Here is a 15,833-nt window from a genome sequence, read left to right as displayed (position 1 = left end):
TCATCGAGTGATACATTATAATCTCTTCTCCTAGTGTAGCTTGAGGACAGTGAGTGTGCGGGGTCGTTATCGAACGTCTCCAGCACCACTAGGCATAAGGTTACTCCCACTCCCGCAACTGACTGCGGGTGTTTGCAAGCAGGCCTATGCGCCTGCACAGAATGCCTGTGAATGACAGACGTAGGCTTGCGACATGGTGGCGGCCACGTTTACCGTCGATTTAGGCGAAGTACAAAGCGATTTGTGGACAAGTCCACACATACTTACACGTAGCCTGCTCTCCAGCGCTTCAGCTTCAATCGTACGCTAGAGATGACGGAGAATCGCACAAACGGGTAAGGCAATATTTGTCAAAGTGGTGAGATGGAAGTGGCCAATCAGTCTCGAAGCGTTGCCCCATGACACTGTATGACCCTATGTGCTGGCGGGTGTCTGAATCAGATTATGTTGTAATGGTGATAAGATAGTGTTGTGCTAAAGTCTCCTCAGACGGCGCATCCGAGGTGGACGAGGCTTTGTCCAAGAGACCACAAAGGCGTAGAAAGTAGATTGCAGAGAAGCCTGGTCTGTGAGGCGTACTGTGTTGCAAGCCTGGTCCTGATTGGTCGTGACATCTGTCAGTCATGTGTACTCGGAAAGACTCGCACAATGTAACCTGTCAACTGTCAAAACCGCACAAGTTACCCATTCTTGTAGTACCTATGTTTTCTGCCATCAAATCCGGTTTCCTTGAGACGAGCAAAGTCAATGCACTGCCGGTATATGTGATGCAACAAATTGTGGACTGGTGATGAACCAACCAATCTTGGATTTACCACATGGAGATGGCGTGGTGTAGCATGGCTCGCTTGACCTGGCATTTGGGCTGAGCTATCGTCGGGCACTAAGTAGACTAGCCTCACTGTTAGTAGGAGAGCAGTAGTCCCCAAGGTCGAGGCCTTTTCACCATTTGGAACACTCTGCGTACTCTTCAATACACTTCCAGGCTGTGGTACAGGTACCGGTACAAGAGGGGGCGGGCCGTGTCCTTGTCCTATGATCCGATCTTCGACACTTCGACGCAATGCCTTCAAAATGATGCACCGAGCCGTCCTGAAATCATGGTAAGAGTACGATCGTGAGGTTGTGAAGCCTCTGTCCGCATATTTTCACAGCTACCTGCGGAGAAGAACATGTAGTTCGCCTGTGAAATTGGCTTGTCCAACCATGCCATCAGCGCCACAAAGCTTGAATGCGTCACAGCAGCCATCAGCATATGTCTGATGCGTGAACACAACATGGCTGCCCTCGATGGTTAACGGACCTCAACAACACTGCTGTGAGAAGTTTGTGCGTGGTGTATTGGCGACTTTAGCGGCAACATGTCGTTCCTGAGAATGTGCTTGGGACAGACTGCCCTTGTCGGGCAATAGGATGAGATCCCTGCCACATTCGCGAATGTTCCTATGTGCACCCTAGAGTCTTGAATCAGCATTCATATTGGCTGACAGAAATTGCCGAGAGATTGCAAGGAGCCCTATGGTCGTGCAATACAGGTCTGACAGGACCAGTACTCCTGTAACAATGGTAGTTGTCTGAAAGCGGCCGACAGTGTACACGACTGAGTATCACTCGTTCGACAAGAGTCAAGTAGGGCTTGAATTGTCGTACGCATTTTCGGGGCGAGTAGCTATCCCGATTACTTCGTGGAAGTGATTAGATTGGCTCGCTTGTCAATTTGCGACTATTGCTGGGACTTGTAGAAACATTCTCTTTTAGAATATGCAAAATGCGGAGCAACAGGGGACAGCATCTGCAGTACTGATTAATATGCCTGCAATCAATCGTACTCAAGAATGAGGCTGAATAGATCAGCCTCAACATGCTGAGTTTGCAATTCGGCACCCGTTCTCATGCGAATACCTTTGCAATGAATCACTACGAGCGTGTCCAGAAGCCACTTCAAAATAGTGATTAAGCGTTTGCAAGATGGGAGTAGTGTACCGGCAAGCAGCACCAGAGCTGACGTCTAAAAGCAAAGTAGTCTCATACTGATACAGTGGCCGGAACCTGTTTTCATTTACTGCTCTTTTTTTATACGTTAGAAACTTCTAGGAATGTAGGACTTGGGATGTAGACAAAAACCATTCCCCTACAGCCAGGCTAGAGAAAACGCACTCGATCAATGACGACTCAATTTAAGGCAGTCTATTAGCCGATCCTACGCTAAATCCACTCACATGCTGATAAAAAAAACAATACCCAGCGACAACAGCATTGGACAGAACCGGCTGGAAACCAATAGCAAAAGTCGGCGTCTGCAACAACCTGGCGCGGACTCATACGCCTCCAATACATGTTCCACGCTGGAGTATCAGGTTCGCCGACGAACAAGCTCAGGAGTATAGGAACAGTTCCGGACTCGAACAACTCGGGTGCAGCTGTGTGTCAGTTGCATCAATACTTGAGCCGAGACCTAGGGAGCACTCGCCACTCGAGTGATAGTGACGCGTTTGCAACTAAACGTGTGCAAAGCCCCTGACCGCTCTGGGCCCTGAAACACCTACCGTACTCTCTGCCAGGGCTCGTGTAGCCCAGCGGAAGCGGGTTGAATGAGGGTATGTGATTTAGTCGATAGCCACGGTACTTGGCCGCTCTCCGTCAAGGCTCCATGCAGTAATGGCCTGCACTGTCATAGGCGAGGTGGTGTATTTAGGTCAGCAACATATCCCAATCATGGAAAAAAGTATGTATGATTGTAAAGTCGACCCTCCTCTGACCGGACGGCAGAGTGAGTTGTTCGAATCTCCCACCGCCGGCCACGCGCAGTGACAGCGGCTGCGAAAGTGGGTATGCGTCGGCCCCGCATACATATGTCCATAGGCCAGGTTCGTGAGATCGTGATTCCAGAACTGTCTTGAAGCAGCCACTCATCAAGCAGTGATCACGGGTCCCGACAGCTTGCGCTGCAGCTTGGCCTTTGTCTCCTTTGCCTGGTCTGTACTGAGACAAAAACACCGCTTTCCTGCGCAAGACGACCGACAAGCGGTCAAAAAACGCAGCTTTGCGGGATTGAATCAGTCTTCTTTGTTGACGATCTTCCGGTCAGGCAGTTGCTAGACATACGCTCATTGTCGAAAGCCTAGTCTCACAAATAGGTGACGAGGCTTGCAGCGAGATGTGTCTAGTCAATCCCGTGCTGGATATCGTCTGTCAGGATTGGTTGTCAGTTGCTTCAGGATAGTCTGTGGGGGAGTACATTCATTTTCTTTGCATTTCAGGGGACATGGCTGTCGACGGTGCGGCAAACGCTCAGTAGCAGCTGTAGGAACACGCATGTCTACACCGACAATGCGAATTGTAGAGTTCTACCCCTGCTTTGAGCGGCAGTGCAGGCGTCCATGTTTCGCACAAGAAAGATCCACGTTTGCAATGTTGGCCCAAAAGGCTCGTGCGGTGGTGGTACATCCATCGGCTGTCTGCATCACAAGGTACCAAATCGCTTCTTGTCCCTATTCCATAACGGAGCATGACAGGCGGTCCCTGTCTCCTAAACTGGATCGAACGAGGCTGTTGGGTACGAAAACGGTCGCAACGAGTTTGGTGGTTGTAGAAGATCGATACTAGGGGGACGCTTCCATCGTTATCAGAACCACCTTGCCTGTTGACACTCATTCAGGGTGACAAGAAAACCGTCCAGCTTACTATATAATCTGGAAGGAACAAAAGGACTTGTCCACTGCTCTCAGTGACCTTGTGTCGAGACGCAAGTTGGGAAGACGCATCATTGCGACCAATACGCACGGTTATCCGTTGATTGGCGATGTTTTGATACATACCCAACTTGAAAAGCATCAGGACAGGGGTCATACAAAAGAAGTCCTTGTTCGAATGCAGGGTTCACAGCGATTGACTGTTTGACACCGTGCGACGCAGTTCCCTCGACCTCTTCCATCTACCACCGCATTGTTCACTGCCTAGCACTTGGATGTATTAGGCATCGTTTGGCCCAATCACAGACTCTGCCGTCTCGCAACATATCAAGCCACTTAGTGTGCGTGCTGAAACCCCATCTATCCACTTGCACACCGGACCAAGGCTGCATGACGCTCGGGCAAGCTTTGGCGACGCAAGTCGGCTGAGTGTGTGTGCTAGCGGGCCGAAGAAAGGGTACAGTATAGCCTCTTAAGCACAGCTGTAAACGGAACAAGTACCTTCGTTAGTATTTGCGGCGCGCTGATCGATCATATTCGACAGCACCGTCAACATCTCTCGACCATATACACTTCACACTGTATCCCCATTCTCTATCATCAGACTTCACCTGATAAGGCCATACTCGTGTCAATAACGTTCGTGGTTGTTGTTTCTGGTAGTCGTCGGCCTGCTGTGAGACCGCTGATCAGGCTCTGGACGTCTGAACTCACGATAGCCGAGCAAGTCTTCTCGTTGGACACTCCACAAGGCTCGCCTGGAAACTGCCACGGGACAGTGTCGTTTGTCCGGAAGTGACGTAGTCCTATTGAAGTACGGCCCAGCGCCGAGAATACATCTCCACAAAGCTGACGCCTCAAGCAGGTGTGTCGACTACAAATCTTCCTCTAACGTACGTACGTTGCCAAAATAGGAGCCCATTCAGCATGTACGCAAGTTGACGCAATTCTCAGATCCCATCTGATTTAGTGGAGTTGTTCGTCCGTTGGTATAGTTGGATGATCGTTGAGAGTGACCTTCTCGTCCTCGTGAGCACTGCGCAAACGCATCGACCATCAGCCTCCCGCTTCCAACCGCTGCCATCAAACCTTTGCCTATCTGGAGCGACTATAGTTCCACGACATTTACGTTTCATCATTCAACCTATTCTCTGCCTTCTCAAGCCCCCATCCTTGCCAGATACCGGTACGCCGCGACAGTTTTCGAAGTCAGAGCATCAGCCTTGCATACCTTGAAGTATCCATCTTTTGCTTGGAAAGATGAAGATATCATCTTTACTGAATCCGTTTTGTACCGACAGCTCTCTCCATGGTAGTCCCGAGCCACCAACACGACTATCTCGTCCGGTGGTCACCGCTGGCCTTTCAAGACGACAGAGAGTTCCGAAAGATGCTCCGGTCTTCACCGAGGGTAACAAGACTGTTGGACACGTCAACTTTCCTCCACATGAAGCTGGTTATGATCAGCATCTGAAGGACCAGCATCGTAGATTCCAAGTCTTTCCCGCGGGCCAGATTTCCAGGAAGGGTGTCCGGCACATCCCATACAATAGTGACAAGAAGGACTTTCTGGAAAAGACAGGCCGAGACGCTTTTGAGAGTAAGTCTGGTGTTCCCGGACCGTTCAACGTTGCTAACAGAATGACAGTGTTCCAGTACACGTACAAGCGGCCTAGCGACGACAAGGAGTACGTGGTGGTGTGGGATTACAATATTGGCCTCGTTCGTATGACGCCCTTCTTCAAGTCATGCAAGTATGCCAAGGTACGTTAGGCATATCCATGATGAAGACTCTGTCCCTCTGACCCGTACAGACGATACCGGCCAAGGCGTTGCGAGAGAATCCCGGCCTTAAGGATATCAGCTACAGCATAACAGGAGGTGCTCTAGTGTGTCAAGGTCAGCCAGTGATGTTATCTACAACAGATCAACATACTGACATGCTGCAGGTTACTGGTTCCCGTATGAAGCAGCGAAAGCAGTTGCTGCGACCTTCTGCTACGATATTCGTTGGGCGCTCACCCCAGTCTTCGGCGCCGACTTCCCTGACCTATGTATTCATCCCCACGACCCTCGGTACGCAAAGTTTATCATCGAGCCAGCCATAGTACGACACTGCACCAGGGAGACAAAGCGATTTCGAGAAGAAGGGCCTTCGTACCTTCTCGCCACGGAGGCTTCAAATTCTTACCATCCGAGAGATCGGATGGAGAGACGTGTGCGACCAACGGATATTGAGAGCGGATACGGGACTGATACAGATCGGAGCGACAAGTACTATTGCTCGCCCCAGGTGTCTCCTCGTAGTCAGTTCACTCCCATTAACAGGTCACTATCGCCAAGATCGCCATACCCAGCCGACTTTTTCACCGTAGCCTCACCAGTTCGTACACAATACCAACAAGGGACACTTGCCTGTACTTCAGTTCCCATCGAGTACGGTGAGGGGTCATTCCGGACGAAGCGAACCTTGTCCAAAGTAGCTTTCAGTGACAATTGTGATGACGATCAGCAGTCCCGCCCACCTACAGCCGCCACTGTTGATAGCTGCCACAGCGGGCGAACATCTGGAGGGTCCAGTAATGACGATGGCCACACCAACACTGACATGGATGCAGCTCAGATGCTGTTGTCACTCAGTACAGATAGTCACACGCAACCACCGATGAAACGAAGGCGTCGAGGATCGCATTTTTGAGTGCGTGTTGTTTCTTCAATGTCATGTCCTGTTGGAGGGTGCGCCAAGGTCGGCGATGCGTTTCTTCCCTTGTCGTCACATGACGTCTCGTAGCCTTTTGAGCGCTCATCGTCGGTATTTGTGGTCTTGCATACGGTTTGGATTCCTGTTGTGTGCGCGAGATCTTTAGTTCATTTGTGTTATTTTCACTCTGGTATCTCCACACCCTATGTAGAGCATGGCTCGTTGTTTTAGTGATGTTGCCCTTGCAAATGTAATTTAGGAAACATGAATAGTTATCCAATTTCACCGAGGTCATACAACACAAACTCCACGCATACCAGGCTCATTTTGAACCCGCCTTTGCCTGAGCCTTCATGGTCTCAACCCTCTTCATGAGGACCGCCACTGTGCTCTCTTCTTCCCAAATGTAAGTAACGCTATCCTGCTTCATGACCTCAGCAGCCCATTTTGAGAAGTTAGGCAGCGCATCAAAACCTGAAATGATAGACTGCGGAAGCCGGCCGTGCTTAGCCAAGGCGTAAATGCGCAGTATGAAGGGCGCGACGAGTGCCTAGAAGAGATTAGCACAGGACAGTTTTACAGTCGCAGCATTCGTACCTCAGCCAGCGTAATCTTATTGCTGCCTCCAAAGAAGGGCCCAGCACCCTTCAGCAAAGGCTCAATCTCCTTCGCCACAGTCTCGACAAACTCTCTCCCCAATCTTTCCTTCTCTTCCGCATTATCCTGCTTCAAAATCTGAATCCAATAGCTGCCGACCTTGGAAAACCAGGAGTCAACGAAGAAGTTGATACGCGCACGCTTCAGTGCTCCTTCAATTGAGCCAGCAGCAGGGAGAACATGTGAAGGATACGCATCAGCTAGGAATTGCACAACAATGCCAGACTCAGTGATGATCTCGCCGTTAAAGTCGATTGTGGGTACGAGACCGCGCTGGAAACAAGAAAGGTAGGGTTAGTATAACAAGCACCGAGATGATATTTTCACTGAATAACGTACAGGATTGATTTCAAGGTACCATGGCTCTCGCGGCTTGTCGAGTGCAATGATGACTTCGTCGTATTCAAGTCCAAGTTCCCTGAGCACGATGTGAGCGCGATGGGCCCACGGACAGCGATGATTGGTGTAGAGTGTGATTTTGGGAGCATTTTCGGCCATGATGTCGATATAACTGATCCGAGCTAGGGTCTCTGATGATGCCTAGAAGGGATGGGAAGATAGCGGGAAAGATAGAGGTCCTTGTACGGAGTAGAATTGAAGAACTTGCAATGACAATCGCGGAGAAGTGATGCAACGGGAGAATCAATGCAGTTTTAAAACAATGAGGGCCGATCGGGGTACGTTCCGTTCTCGGGTCGGTGATAGTTGGCTTGGTAAGCACGGACCGAATCCGCCCATGTGCTATACCGATAGCACAGGAGCATTTCTTACTGTTTCCACGAGTAAACTCCTGAAAAATGCTCTGAAAGCGCGCTGTACAACGCTGAAAACTCCATATCGCCCGGCCAAAGCTCGCTGCACAAAGTGCATATTGCAAAGAACCAAGCCTTGCAAGCGGTGTGCTCAGCTTATGACGCCGTCGCCTTCGACCTTCCATTCCATGGCATTCGCATCCGTCTTCTTCTTCGCTCTCCGCTTCTCATTGCGCAGACGGCGCTTCTCTTCTGCCTCTTGTTCCATCTTGTCCTTGTTCATGGCCAAACGTGTGTCGAGATCTGTAACCTCTAGGAATTTGTCTTCGTCTCTTTTCCGCTTGAGGTATCGTAGGCGGTCGCGCACTTCCTCGACGGTGGCACGTCTTACTTCGCCAGATTGACCTGTTGCAACCAAATGTTGCTTGCTGTTCAAATGCTCTACATATTGAATATTGTCCCTGGAAGCAGTTAGCGTAGCCCATAATCATCGTCTGTATCGTCGTAATCATCATTGCCATGGTCATCCAGCGAAAACTTACTTGAACGTAAGATCACACGCTTGACAGTATGCACCCGCACCACGTCCTCTCTTGCCTACAGCTGCAGCCGCTGACGTGAGCGTCTGTTTGCCAATCATTTTGCTCCAATCAATCCTCTCCGACCGTGCTTCCGTCTGCTTCAAGTCCTCGGGCGTCGACGCTCTCCGTCCATATGTTTTACCCTCCAGCTTGGCTTCATATCTCTCCTTTGCTTCTTCACGATCTTTGGCCTCTCTGTCCTTGGCCTTCTTGGCCATTTCTTCCCGGTCCCATGTCTTTCTGAAATCTGTATCTCCTCCACCTTTGCTCCCGTATGCGCCTGCTTTGCCGCTCATGGTGGGCAGTGGTTTGTGATTTTGCGCGCTGTGTGCGCAGTCCGTCGATGGAGGCCTGTGGTGAATCGCTTATAGTAGTGGACTCTATCTATAATATTTCACAGGGATTGTGAGGCGCGCAAGTGATTCAGGTGTTGAAATCGTCGTTAGAGGGGTTGATATTCGATCCAAGTCGCGTCCTTGGAAAGTTCACTGCCAAGAGAAGCACTGACCCTGGCTGGGCCACGACCATCTGCCATCAACCATGCAAGTGATGGTATGCCATGTTCAGTCATGCCTTATAAGCGCATACTAATTTATAAAGACTTTGAGAACTGTATTTGGTCGTTGAACAGTATTTCAGGTTCAAACTGGGAGACAATGAATTTAAATTTCTACTAAGAACAACGGGGTTTCTAATTCCTGAATACCTCGACAGCTGTTGTTGTCCCGTCGTTCAGCATCAAGACTTACATCTCCCGCGCAAGAAAGTTAAAATTAGCAAACTCCTCGCTATGCGCTGGTTGTGTGGATGAACCCAAACCATTCAATAACCATTATCAAATTGACCGAAAGAGCAAAAAGGAAGGCGCCGAGTATGCTGAAGATTGCCGTACCTACGTCGTTGGTAGTGTCGCGTCGTTACATCGGAAAGCGTGAACGTATCGGGTGCACGCATCTAGTACGGGTAGGCTCCAGGTGGTGGCGGCGCTTGATAGTTTGGAATCGGGGGTGTAGCTACTGGAGGCGGTACATGCATGACTCTATTGAGTGCCTGCACATCGGGCTGCACCGATCCTTCTCGGTCTCTCCTCTTCTTCTTCGTCTTTTTCTCGAGACCCATCAAGTAACCCCTGTCGGCGTAACCTGCAGCTGCGAAGGGAGGCTCAATGACTTCCCGCGATCGGCTATCCGGCAATCGAAGTTCCACAAGACTGTAGAAGTAGTCCAAAACCTCAGGATAGCGAAGGACGGATGCTCGCCAGTCGGCGTCTATGCCGCGTTTCAAGTCGGCATTTGCGTCTGCTATTTGCGCCTGCAGCTGTGACAAGTACATTGGGTGGATAGGCGGATGGCCAGAGTAGCGCATGTATATTTCGTAGTTGGGCAGAGAGGCGAGATAGGCGGCGTGCATTCCCTTACGGTTGGACGTCAGTCGCTCAAAGGCATTGAGAATGTGTTGACGGGCATGGTTGATAACCCAATCTCTACATCATGGTCAGCAGGGCGACATGGACGGTGTGTAGGAGAACATGGCCACATACCGGATCTCTGCCAGTCTATCTTCCATCATCCGCATCTCGGCTTGTTTGACGGCGATTTGTAGCCTGTCCGCCTCACAGGGACATTCTGGATAGGCAGGTGCATTGCAAATTGCGCAGTTGGGAGCTTCATCCATTTCCTAAGTACTGACTTCAGCATGCACCGTTGTTCATATCTATTTCCAAGGGGGTTGGAGGAGATGCTGCCGGGCGTGACCTGTTGCAGTTGAAGACGCGATACAAGACGAGGCCGATGAGGAGAGAAGGGTGGAGCAAGACTGGAGACGGTTGTTTATGCTCACTAGTTCAGGTACAGGCGGTGACAAATGAGAGGATACATGACGACCGTTGTGGAGTACAGGCAGCGGGGGACTGGCTAGCTTGGAGTAGCTTATGGGGTGTTGCTGCGTTATGAGCTGGCAGATCGCTAAAGCTACGGAGCTCTCGATCTCACCGTACGCCAAGCCGGGCGTGATCAACGCTGTGGAGAATCAAACGGAAAGCCATGGAGAGTTGTTTCATCCAGCCGTCGATAGCGACCGAATTCGTGCTGTCTGGCTGTCTGGCTGTCTGGCTGTCTGGCGGGAAGTTGTGGTGCCACGGTGGTGATGTGTCGTGCCCTGCCAGCCCTATGGTTGTCTGCAAGCTTCTACTACTACCTGTACCCCGCGCTTCGCCGACAGCCTTGCGCAATCAGTCAAGACTTGTCTGGACCGCCTGGGCCGGAGCGGGTTTACTTTGATATGGGTAGTACTCGATAGTACTGTAACTGTGTAACACCTCTTCTAGGATCCCCTGCAACTACCGGCACCGGAAGAAAGTCTGGGCAGAGATATTGGAGAGCGACATGTGAGCGAGATGGTGACGACGATTCGTCTGGTGATGCTCGTCCAACTACATGATAGACTGTTTACAGATTAGGCTCTGGGGTTTGTTGTTTATTGGGATAGGTAGTAAAAGGCAGGGCGCATCGTGAGGCCATCGGTGGGGGAATGGTCATGCGGTAGAAAGCCCTAGGTTTAACCTTGAAGCCTCCCTAGGTACCGGTACATAGATGCCAGTAACCAATGTAGCAAACATGCCGGAGAGGAAGAGAGTCATTTGGTCACAATCGATGCATGCTTCTGTACGGTGTAGGTAGTCACTAGTCCTTGTACTGTGGTAGAGGGGAGTATGGCTGCAGTCACAAATGCACGTGACCTGGACAGCTCCTCTAGGCCGCCCAGTGAAACAGCCTTCGGCTCTGACGTCACATGCACATGCAATTCACAACACAGTAGAGTAGAGTAACTTTCTCCTTCTGCGTCTGACCGTGAAACAGCACAGCACATGCCGAATATCGGACGGGACATGCCATCTTCATCTTCGCCAAGGCCTGTCCTGCATTGGTGTCCAGAGATCCGAACACGACAGGCACGTGACGAACGACATGCACGTGATGATGGAGACTGCAAACCCCCACACCACACCCCCCACGTCAACTCGGCCCAAAAGCCGACGCGAGATGCACACACCGCACCTCTTCTACAGAACGATGGCAGTTCTAAAGAACTGTGTTGTATGTGCTGGGTGTGTCTATCATCTTTCCTCTTCACCGTGGTGGCTTCGTGATCAACGCTGATGTTCCTCAGCCAGCTATACCTCATGCAACCTTGGAGTGGCCCATGGAAGTCTAGACTCGAGGCATCTAGCTCCGATACCTCTAGATACTGTACCATGCGCCCAAGTGCTGTTCTGTAAATGCGATTCGTGGTTGAGGGTAATATTTCAGCTGGAGCTGTGTATGCCATGATGCAGATCATCGGCGAGACACCACATGGAATCATCCCACACGCCATGACGAAGCTTTTGACATGACTCTTTATTCTTCCGACTGCGGCTGTTATAGAGACGGCTGCCGTCATTCACCACTCGATAGAAAGCTTGCCATGGCCCAGTGTAGCAGCTGATGCTTATTCAGCGGTATCGAGGTATTGATTGGTCTCATATCGGATAATAAGCAGAGCGGTTGAGAAGACCGTGCACATGCGCGCCCTTTGAAAGCCCATATTTGCCTAGCGGATGTCAATGTTTGACTCCACGCTGACTCTTGGCCATGTCCGATCTAGGTGGTATCGACTTTATGGATTCTTCTAAAGAGCGCTGCGCCTTATGGCCATTCTGCGTTCTTACAACATCGTGTCGGAGGGCGTGCACTTGTTCTTCACTATTGCAGTCAGACAGTTGACACCCAATCATTGGGCAACCCGGGTCCAGTCTTGCTCGTCGCCATGACTACTCCCAATCGGGGCTCCGATATGGCCGACTTCTTCGACTTTGGGGAGGCAGCCATGCTGGAATCGCAAGAAAACACGATTTTAGATTTTTCAAATTTACCAAACGAGGAGAGGCAAGTGAATCTTACATATCGACATGTTTGTTGGTCTTGGAAGCTAGATCGTCCATTACCTATCGATGAGGCTACGCGGAATCACAGTTCGAGCATGGGCTAACAGTACCAAGCCATGCTTCCAACGACAGCACTGGAGAACCTTCCCAACTTACCGTGACACCTACCAAGAGTGCAGAATTCAACACAGACTTTTCCAGTTGGTTGCCTCGATACCAAAAACCTGTTCAGCCTTGTGAATACTGTCGATCAAAATCCCTCGAATGCTTCATCTACAACTCCGGACAAGAACAGTCGAAATGCTGCTCGCCATGCAACGCTTTGTTCCGCCCATGCAGCTTCAGCAACCCTGACAAGACACAAGTCTCAATGCGAGGGACTGCTCTGGATACACTAGACGTTGTGACAGAGAACGATGCTCACCAATACGGAGGGCTTACTGGACGTAAGCAACTGCGAAGCCTAGGTCACGTAGGTCCCATCGAAGACGAAAATGAAGGAGAGCAAGGCTCCAAGAAAGGAGCCGCTGCTACCAGGTTTCCGCGAGCGGCCACGAAGATCTTGAAGGATTGGATGATTGCTCATATTGACCACCCCTACCCAACCGAAGAAGAGAAGGAAGCCCTGATGCAGCAGACCGGCCTCTCACTGGGCCAAGTATCGAATTGGATGGCGAACACGCGCCGTAGATACAAGTCCAGACCGAAGCGAAATTCATCACCAAGTATTCGTCCATCCACAGCAGTCATCAATATTCCAGCAGGGAGGACATGGGAGTCTCTGAGTAAGTATAGCGATCCTCAATTTACCAGATCCCACAAGACTCTGGCAGCCGCAACAGCTGGAAAGTTTTTGAGATTCTGCGTATGCGATAAGAGTCTAAACGTGGGATGCGTAGCCTCGGCGGTGGCTATTGTAGCAGTCCATACGGCACCTTTACAGCATCAGAACGTCCTCGGTTAACTCGCAACAGATCCTTTTGAACGATGGAAGCACTCTCCCCCTGAGAACGAACCGGCGCCCTTGACAGCCATTGCCCAGGCCGTCGAAACTTTTGATCCACCAGAATCCGCCAGTCTAAGCAGTAGCTATCACAAAGACACGTCAAACCACAGTACGGGCAGTTTCTCCATATTCAAGGCACCTTCCATCTCGTCTCTCGAAACTGGTTTCACAAACATGTCGTCTGGCTCACTTGGATCTCATAATTCTGCCTACTCGTACGGTTCCCGGCATTCACTTGGTTCCATGACCAGCCTGAAATCGAAGGAACGACGTCGGCGACGCCGCCTCCCAACACGACCGCCAAAGGCAGATGCTAGTGCTGGCCCACGACTTTTTCAGTGCACTTTCTGCACCGATCAATTCAAGTCCAAGTATGACTGGTAAGTACCGTTCTTTCTTAACATGACATGACTACTCCTCTCGCCAGATAACGCAAAGCGAGCCCAGCTAAGTCTACCAGGTCTCGTCACGAGAAAAGCCTGCACCTATCGCTTGAGAAGTGGCTGTGTGCACCCATTGGCGAGATCGTAGCCGACAAGACCACGGGCAAGCCGAGATGTGTCTACTGCGACGAGCTTGATCCGAGCAAAGAGCACTTGTCTACTCATAACCACGTCGCTTGCTACGAAAAAGGCCCCGAGTCTCGAACGTTTTACCGCAAGGATCATCTGAGGCAGCATCTGCGGTTGATGCACGGCTGCAAGATGATACCCAGTATGGATTCCTGGAAATCCGAGGCCCAGTACATCAAGTCTCGATGTGGGTTCTGTGGCATGACGTTTGAGAAATGGCAGGAGCGCGTCGATCATCTGGCGAAGGAGTTCCGCAGTGGAGCGGACATGAAGAATTGGAAGGGGTGCCGTGGTTTGGATCCTCATGTTGCCATGCATGTTACCAATGCGATGCCCCCATATCTCATTGGCAATGAGAAGTTGTCGCCCTTTCCTTTTTGTGCCAGCAACTCTGCAAGCTTACAGGTATGTTTCCCCAAGTAATAGCGGATCACCGTGAAGAGTCCGGCTCACTGACCCAACACAGCAAGCGAACATTCTGCACGACGGCAACGATCTAGAAAACCTGCTCGCGAATTCGAATGGCAATAGCCCAACAAGCGATCTATCCGCGGCTTATCAAAAAGATGCAAATCCCTCCACAATCGGGCCCATGCTCCTCACCACACCAAAAGACTACACCACCTCCTCAAAGCCCACCGCACAACCCAACGCAACATGCTGGGAGATTCTCACCCTTCGCCTGGGAAAGTTCACACGCGAATACATGGCACAACACGGCGCGGCCTCCATGACCGACGCCCTTCTACAGCGCGAAGCCCGCAACATCCTCTACAGCGACCCCGACGACACCTGGAACCAAACCTCAGCCGACAACCCGGAATGGCTCGCCCTGTTCAAGCGTGCCCACGGCCTCGACACCTCGACTCCCGCCTCGCACCTCCCTCTCCCCTCGTCCCCACACACCATCTACGAAGATCTCGGCCTCCACGCAAACACAACCCTGGACCCCAGCTTCAACATGCACAACTTCCCCACCTTTGCAGCTGCAACGACGACATCCACAACCGCACAGGACCGCGCTGCAATCTTCCAGTGCACACTCACAGGCTCAACCCGCTTCGGCCCTCCCCACTCATCAACACTTCCACCCTCCACCTCCACCTCCACCTCCATCTCCCCTCCTTGCCTCCAAAACCTCCAATCCCCATACACCAAACCCCCCCTATCCCTCTTCGACCCCATCTCCGAACTCGCCTGCGCCGGCCCAAACGGCCCTTGTTTCGGCGAAAACGGGGAGCCAGGCTTCTCCACCAGAATTGCGGGCTCTTCTCATCCCCGCCATACGAAGCGCTACTGGCTCGATGGTGCGCCGGGTGCGCAGGTACATGATGTGCTGGATCTGCAGATGCAGAGTGCGGTGGAGGCGGTGACGCAGGATGCGGGTTGTATGGATGTGCAGGGTGGGTTTGAGGGTTTGCCTTGGGAGGCTGATTTGCTTGGATTTGGGGTGGAGGGTCAGGGGGAGGGATTGGATGGGTTGGGGACGGGGGGGAAAGGAGATGGGGATGGTGGTGTAGATGTACATGTCCATGTAGGTGTAGGTGTAGATGGATCGGGGAGTACAGCGCAGGGATGGGACGATGGCGAGTTTGGATTCACAATGGATTTGGATGGGGAGTTTGATTTTGGCGGGTTAGGGGGGTTGGTGGGTTGAGATGGAGTGAGTTGGTCGATGATGTGTTGGTCGAATTCGACACGCCTTCTGCCTTGCCCCTTTTTTTTAGGAGGAAAAAAATAGTTACAACGATAAACGCTCGACTTGGACATATGACACGATAATACGGATGCAGATTTCCACTATTCACCCGTGGATTGCATCCATCATACATTACGCTGCACAAAGGATATCCTTCCAAATCCTTTGTATCTTATATACATCTATCCCATCCCTGCTGTTTTGGCTTCTGGGATTCAAATCGGGTGTTCATGTATCAAGAAAGGTTG

General features: G+C 51.2%; 8 protein-coding genes across 8 annotated transcripts; 2 read left to right on the top strand and 6 right to left on the bottom strand.

Annotated features, from left to right (window-relative positions):
* Positions 1–442: 442 nt before the first annotated feature.
* Positions 443–1,392, bottom strand: IAQ61_009884 (uncharacterized protein; the record flags this gene model as incomplete). Its single annotated transcript, XM_066098572.1, has 4 exons — positions 1,304–1,392; positions 1,159–1,226; positions 685–1,134; positions 443–614 (listed from the first exon to the last, which is right to left on the bottom strand). Exons 1-4 carry the CDS (start codon positions 1,361–1,363, stop codon positions 443–445), a joined length of 750 nt encoding a protein of 249 aa, XP_065951399.1. The 5' UTR covers positions 1,364–1,392.
* Positions 1,393–4,292: 2,900 nt separating this feature from the next.
* IAQ61_009883 (uncharacterized protein) lies at positions 4,293–4,653 on the bottom strand (the record flags this gene model as incomplete). Its single annotated transcript, XM_066098571.1, has 2 exons — positions 4,293–4,498; positions 4,626–4,653. 2 exons carry the CDS (start codon positions 4,651–4,653, stop codon positions 4,293–4,295), a joined length of 234 nt encoding a protein of 77 aa, XP_065951398.1.
* Positions 4,654–4,952: 299 nt separating this feature from the next.
* Positions 4,953–6,390, top strand: IAQ61_009882 (uncharacterized protein; the record flags this gene model as incomplete). The annotated part of the gene is made up of 4 exons (XM_066098570.1): positions 4,953–5,292; positions 5,341–5,456; positions 5,507–5,591; positions 5,642–6,390. The coding sequence occupies 4 exons, from the start codon at positions 4,953–4,955 to the stop codon at positions 6,388–6,390; spliced, it is 1,290 nt and encodes a 429-aa protein (XP_065951397.1).
* An 80-nt stretch (positions 6,391–6,470) lies between these two features.
* Positions 6,471–7,548, bottom strand: IAQ61_009881 (uncharacterized protein; the record flags this gene model as incomplete). Its single annotated transcript, XM_003837805.2, has 3 exons — positions 6,471–6,943; positions 6,991–7,323; positions 7,390–7,548. The coding sequence occupies 3 exons, from the start codon at positions 7,546–7,548 to the stop codon at positions 6,716–6,718; spliced, it is 720 nt and encodes a 239-aa protein (XP_003837853.1). The 3' UTR covers positions 6,471–6,715.
* A 405-nt stretch (positions 7,549–7,953) lies between these two features.
* IAQ61_009880 (uncharacterized protein) lies at positions 7,954–8,679 on the bottom strand (the record flags this gene model as incomplete). Its single annotated transcript, XM_003837806.1, has 2 exons — positions 7,954–8,263; positions 8,345–8,679. 2 exons carry the CDS (start codon positions 8,677–8,679, stop codon positions 7,954–7,956), a joined length of 645 nt encoding a protein of 214 aa, XP_003837854.1.
* A 658-nt stretch (positions 8,680–9,337) lies between these two features.
* On the bottom strand, positions 9,338–10,998 carry IAQ61_009879 (uncharacterized protein; the record flags this gene model as incomplete). Its single annotated transcript, XM_003837807.2, has 2 exons — positions 9,924–10,998; positions 9,338–9,866 (listed from the first exon to the last, which is right to left on the bottom strand). The coding sequence occupies exons 1-2, from the start codon at positions 10,055–10,057 to the stop codon at positions 9,338–9,340; spliced, it is 663 nt and encodes a 220-aa protein (XP_003837855.1). The 5' UTR covers positions 10,058–10,998.
* Positions 10,999–11,017: 19 nt separating this feature from the next.
* On the bottom strand, positions 11,018–11,824 carry IAQ61_009878 (uncharacterized protein; the record flags this gene model as incomplete). The annotated part of the gene is made up of 1 exon (XM_066098569.1): positions 11,018–11,824. One exon carries the CDS (start codon positions 11,822–11,824, stop codon positions 11,018–11,020), a length of 807 nt encoding a protein of 268 aa, XP_065951396.1.
* A 366-nt stretch (positions 11,825–12,190) lies between these two features.
* Positions 12,191–15,543, top strand: IAQ61_009877 (uncharacterized protein; the record flags this gene model as incomplete). The annotated part of the gene is made up of 5 exons (XM_066098568.1): positions 12,191–12,309; positions 12,423–13,093; positions 13,283–13,694; positions 13,775–14,291; positions 14,353–15,543. 5 exons carry the CDS (start codon positions 12,191–12,193, stop codon positions 15,541–15,543), a joined length of 2,910 nt encoding a protein of 969 aa, XP_065951395.1.
* Positions 15,544–15,833: the final 290 nt, after the last annotated feature.

Source organism: Plenodomus lingam, assembly GCF_022343315.1.
Source record: "Plenodomus lingam strain CAN1 chromosome Unknown contig_7, whole genome shotgun sequence".
NCBI lineage: Eukaryota > Fungi > Ascomycota > Dothideomycetes > Pleosporales > Leptosphaeriaceae > Plenodomus > Plenodomus lingam.
This window is presented reverse-complemented; position numbering and strand designations above follow the sequence as displayed.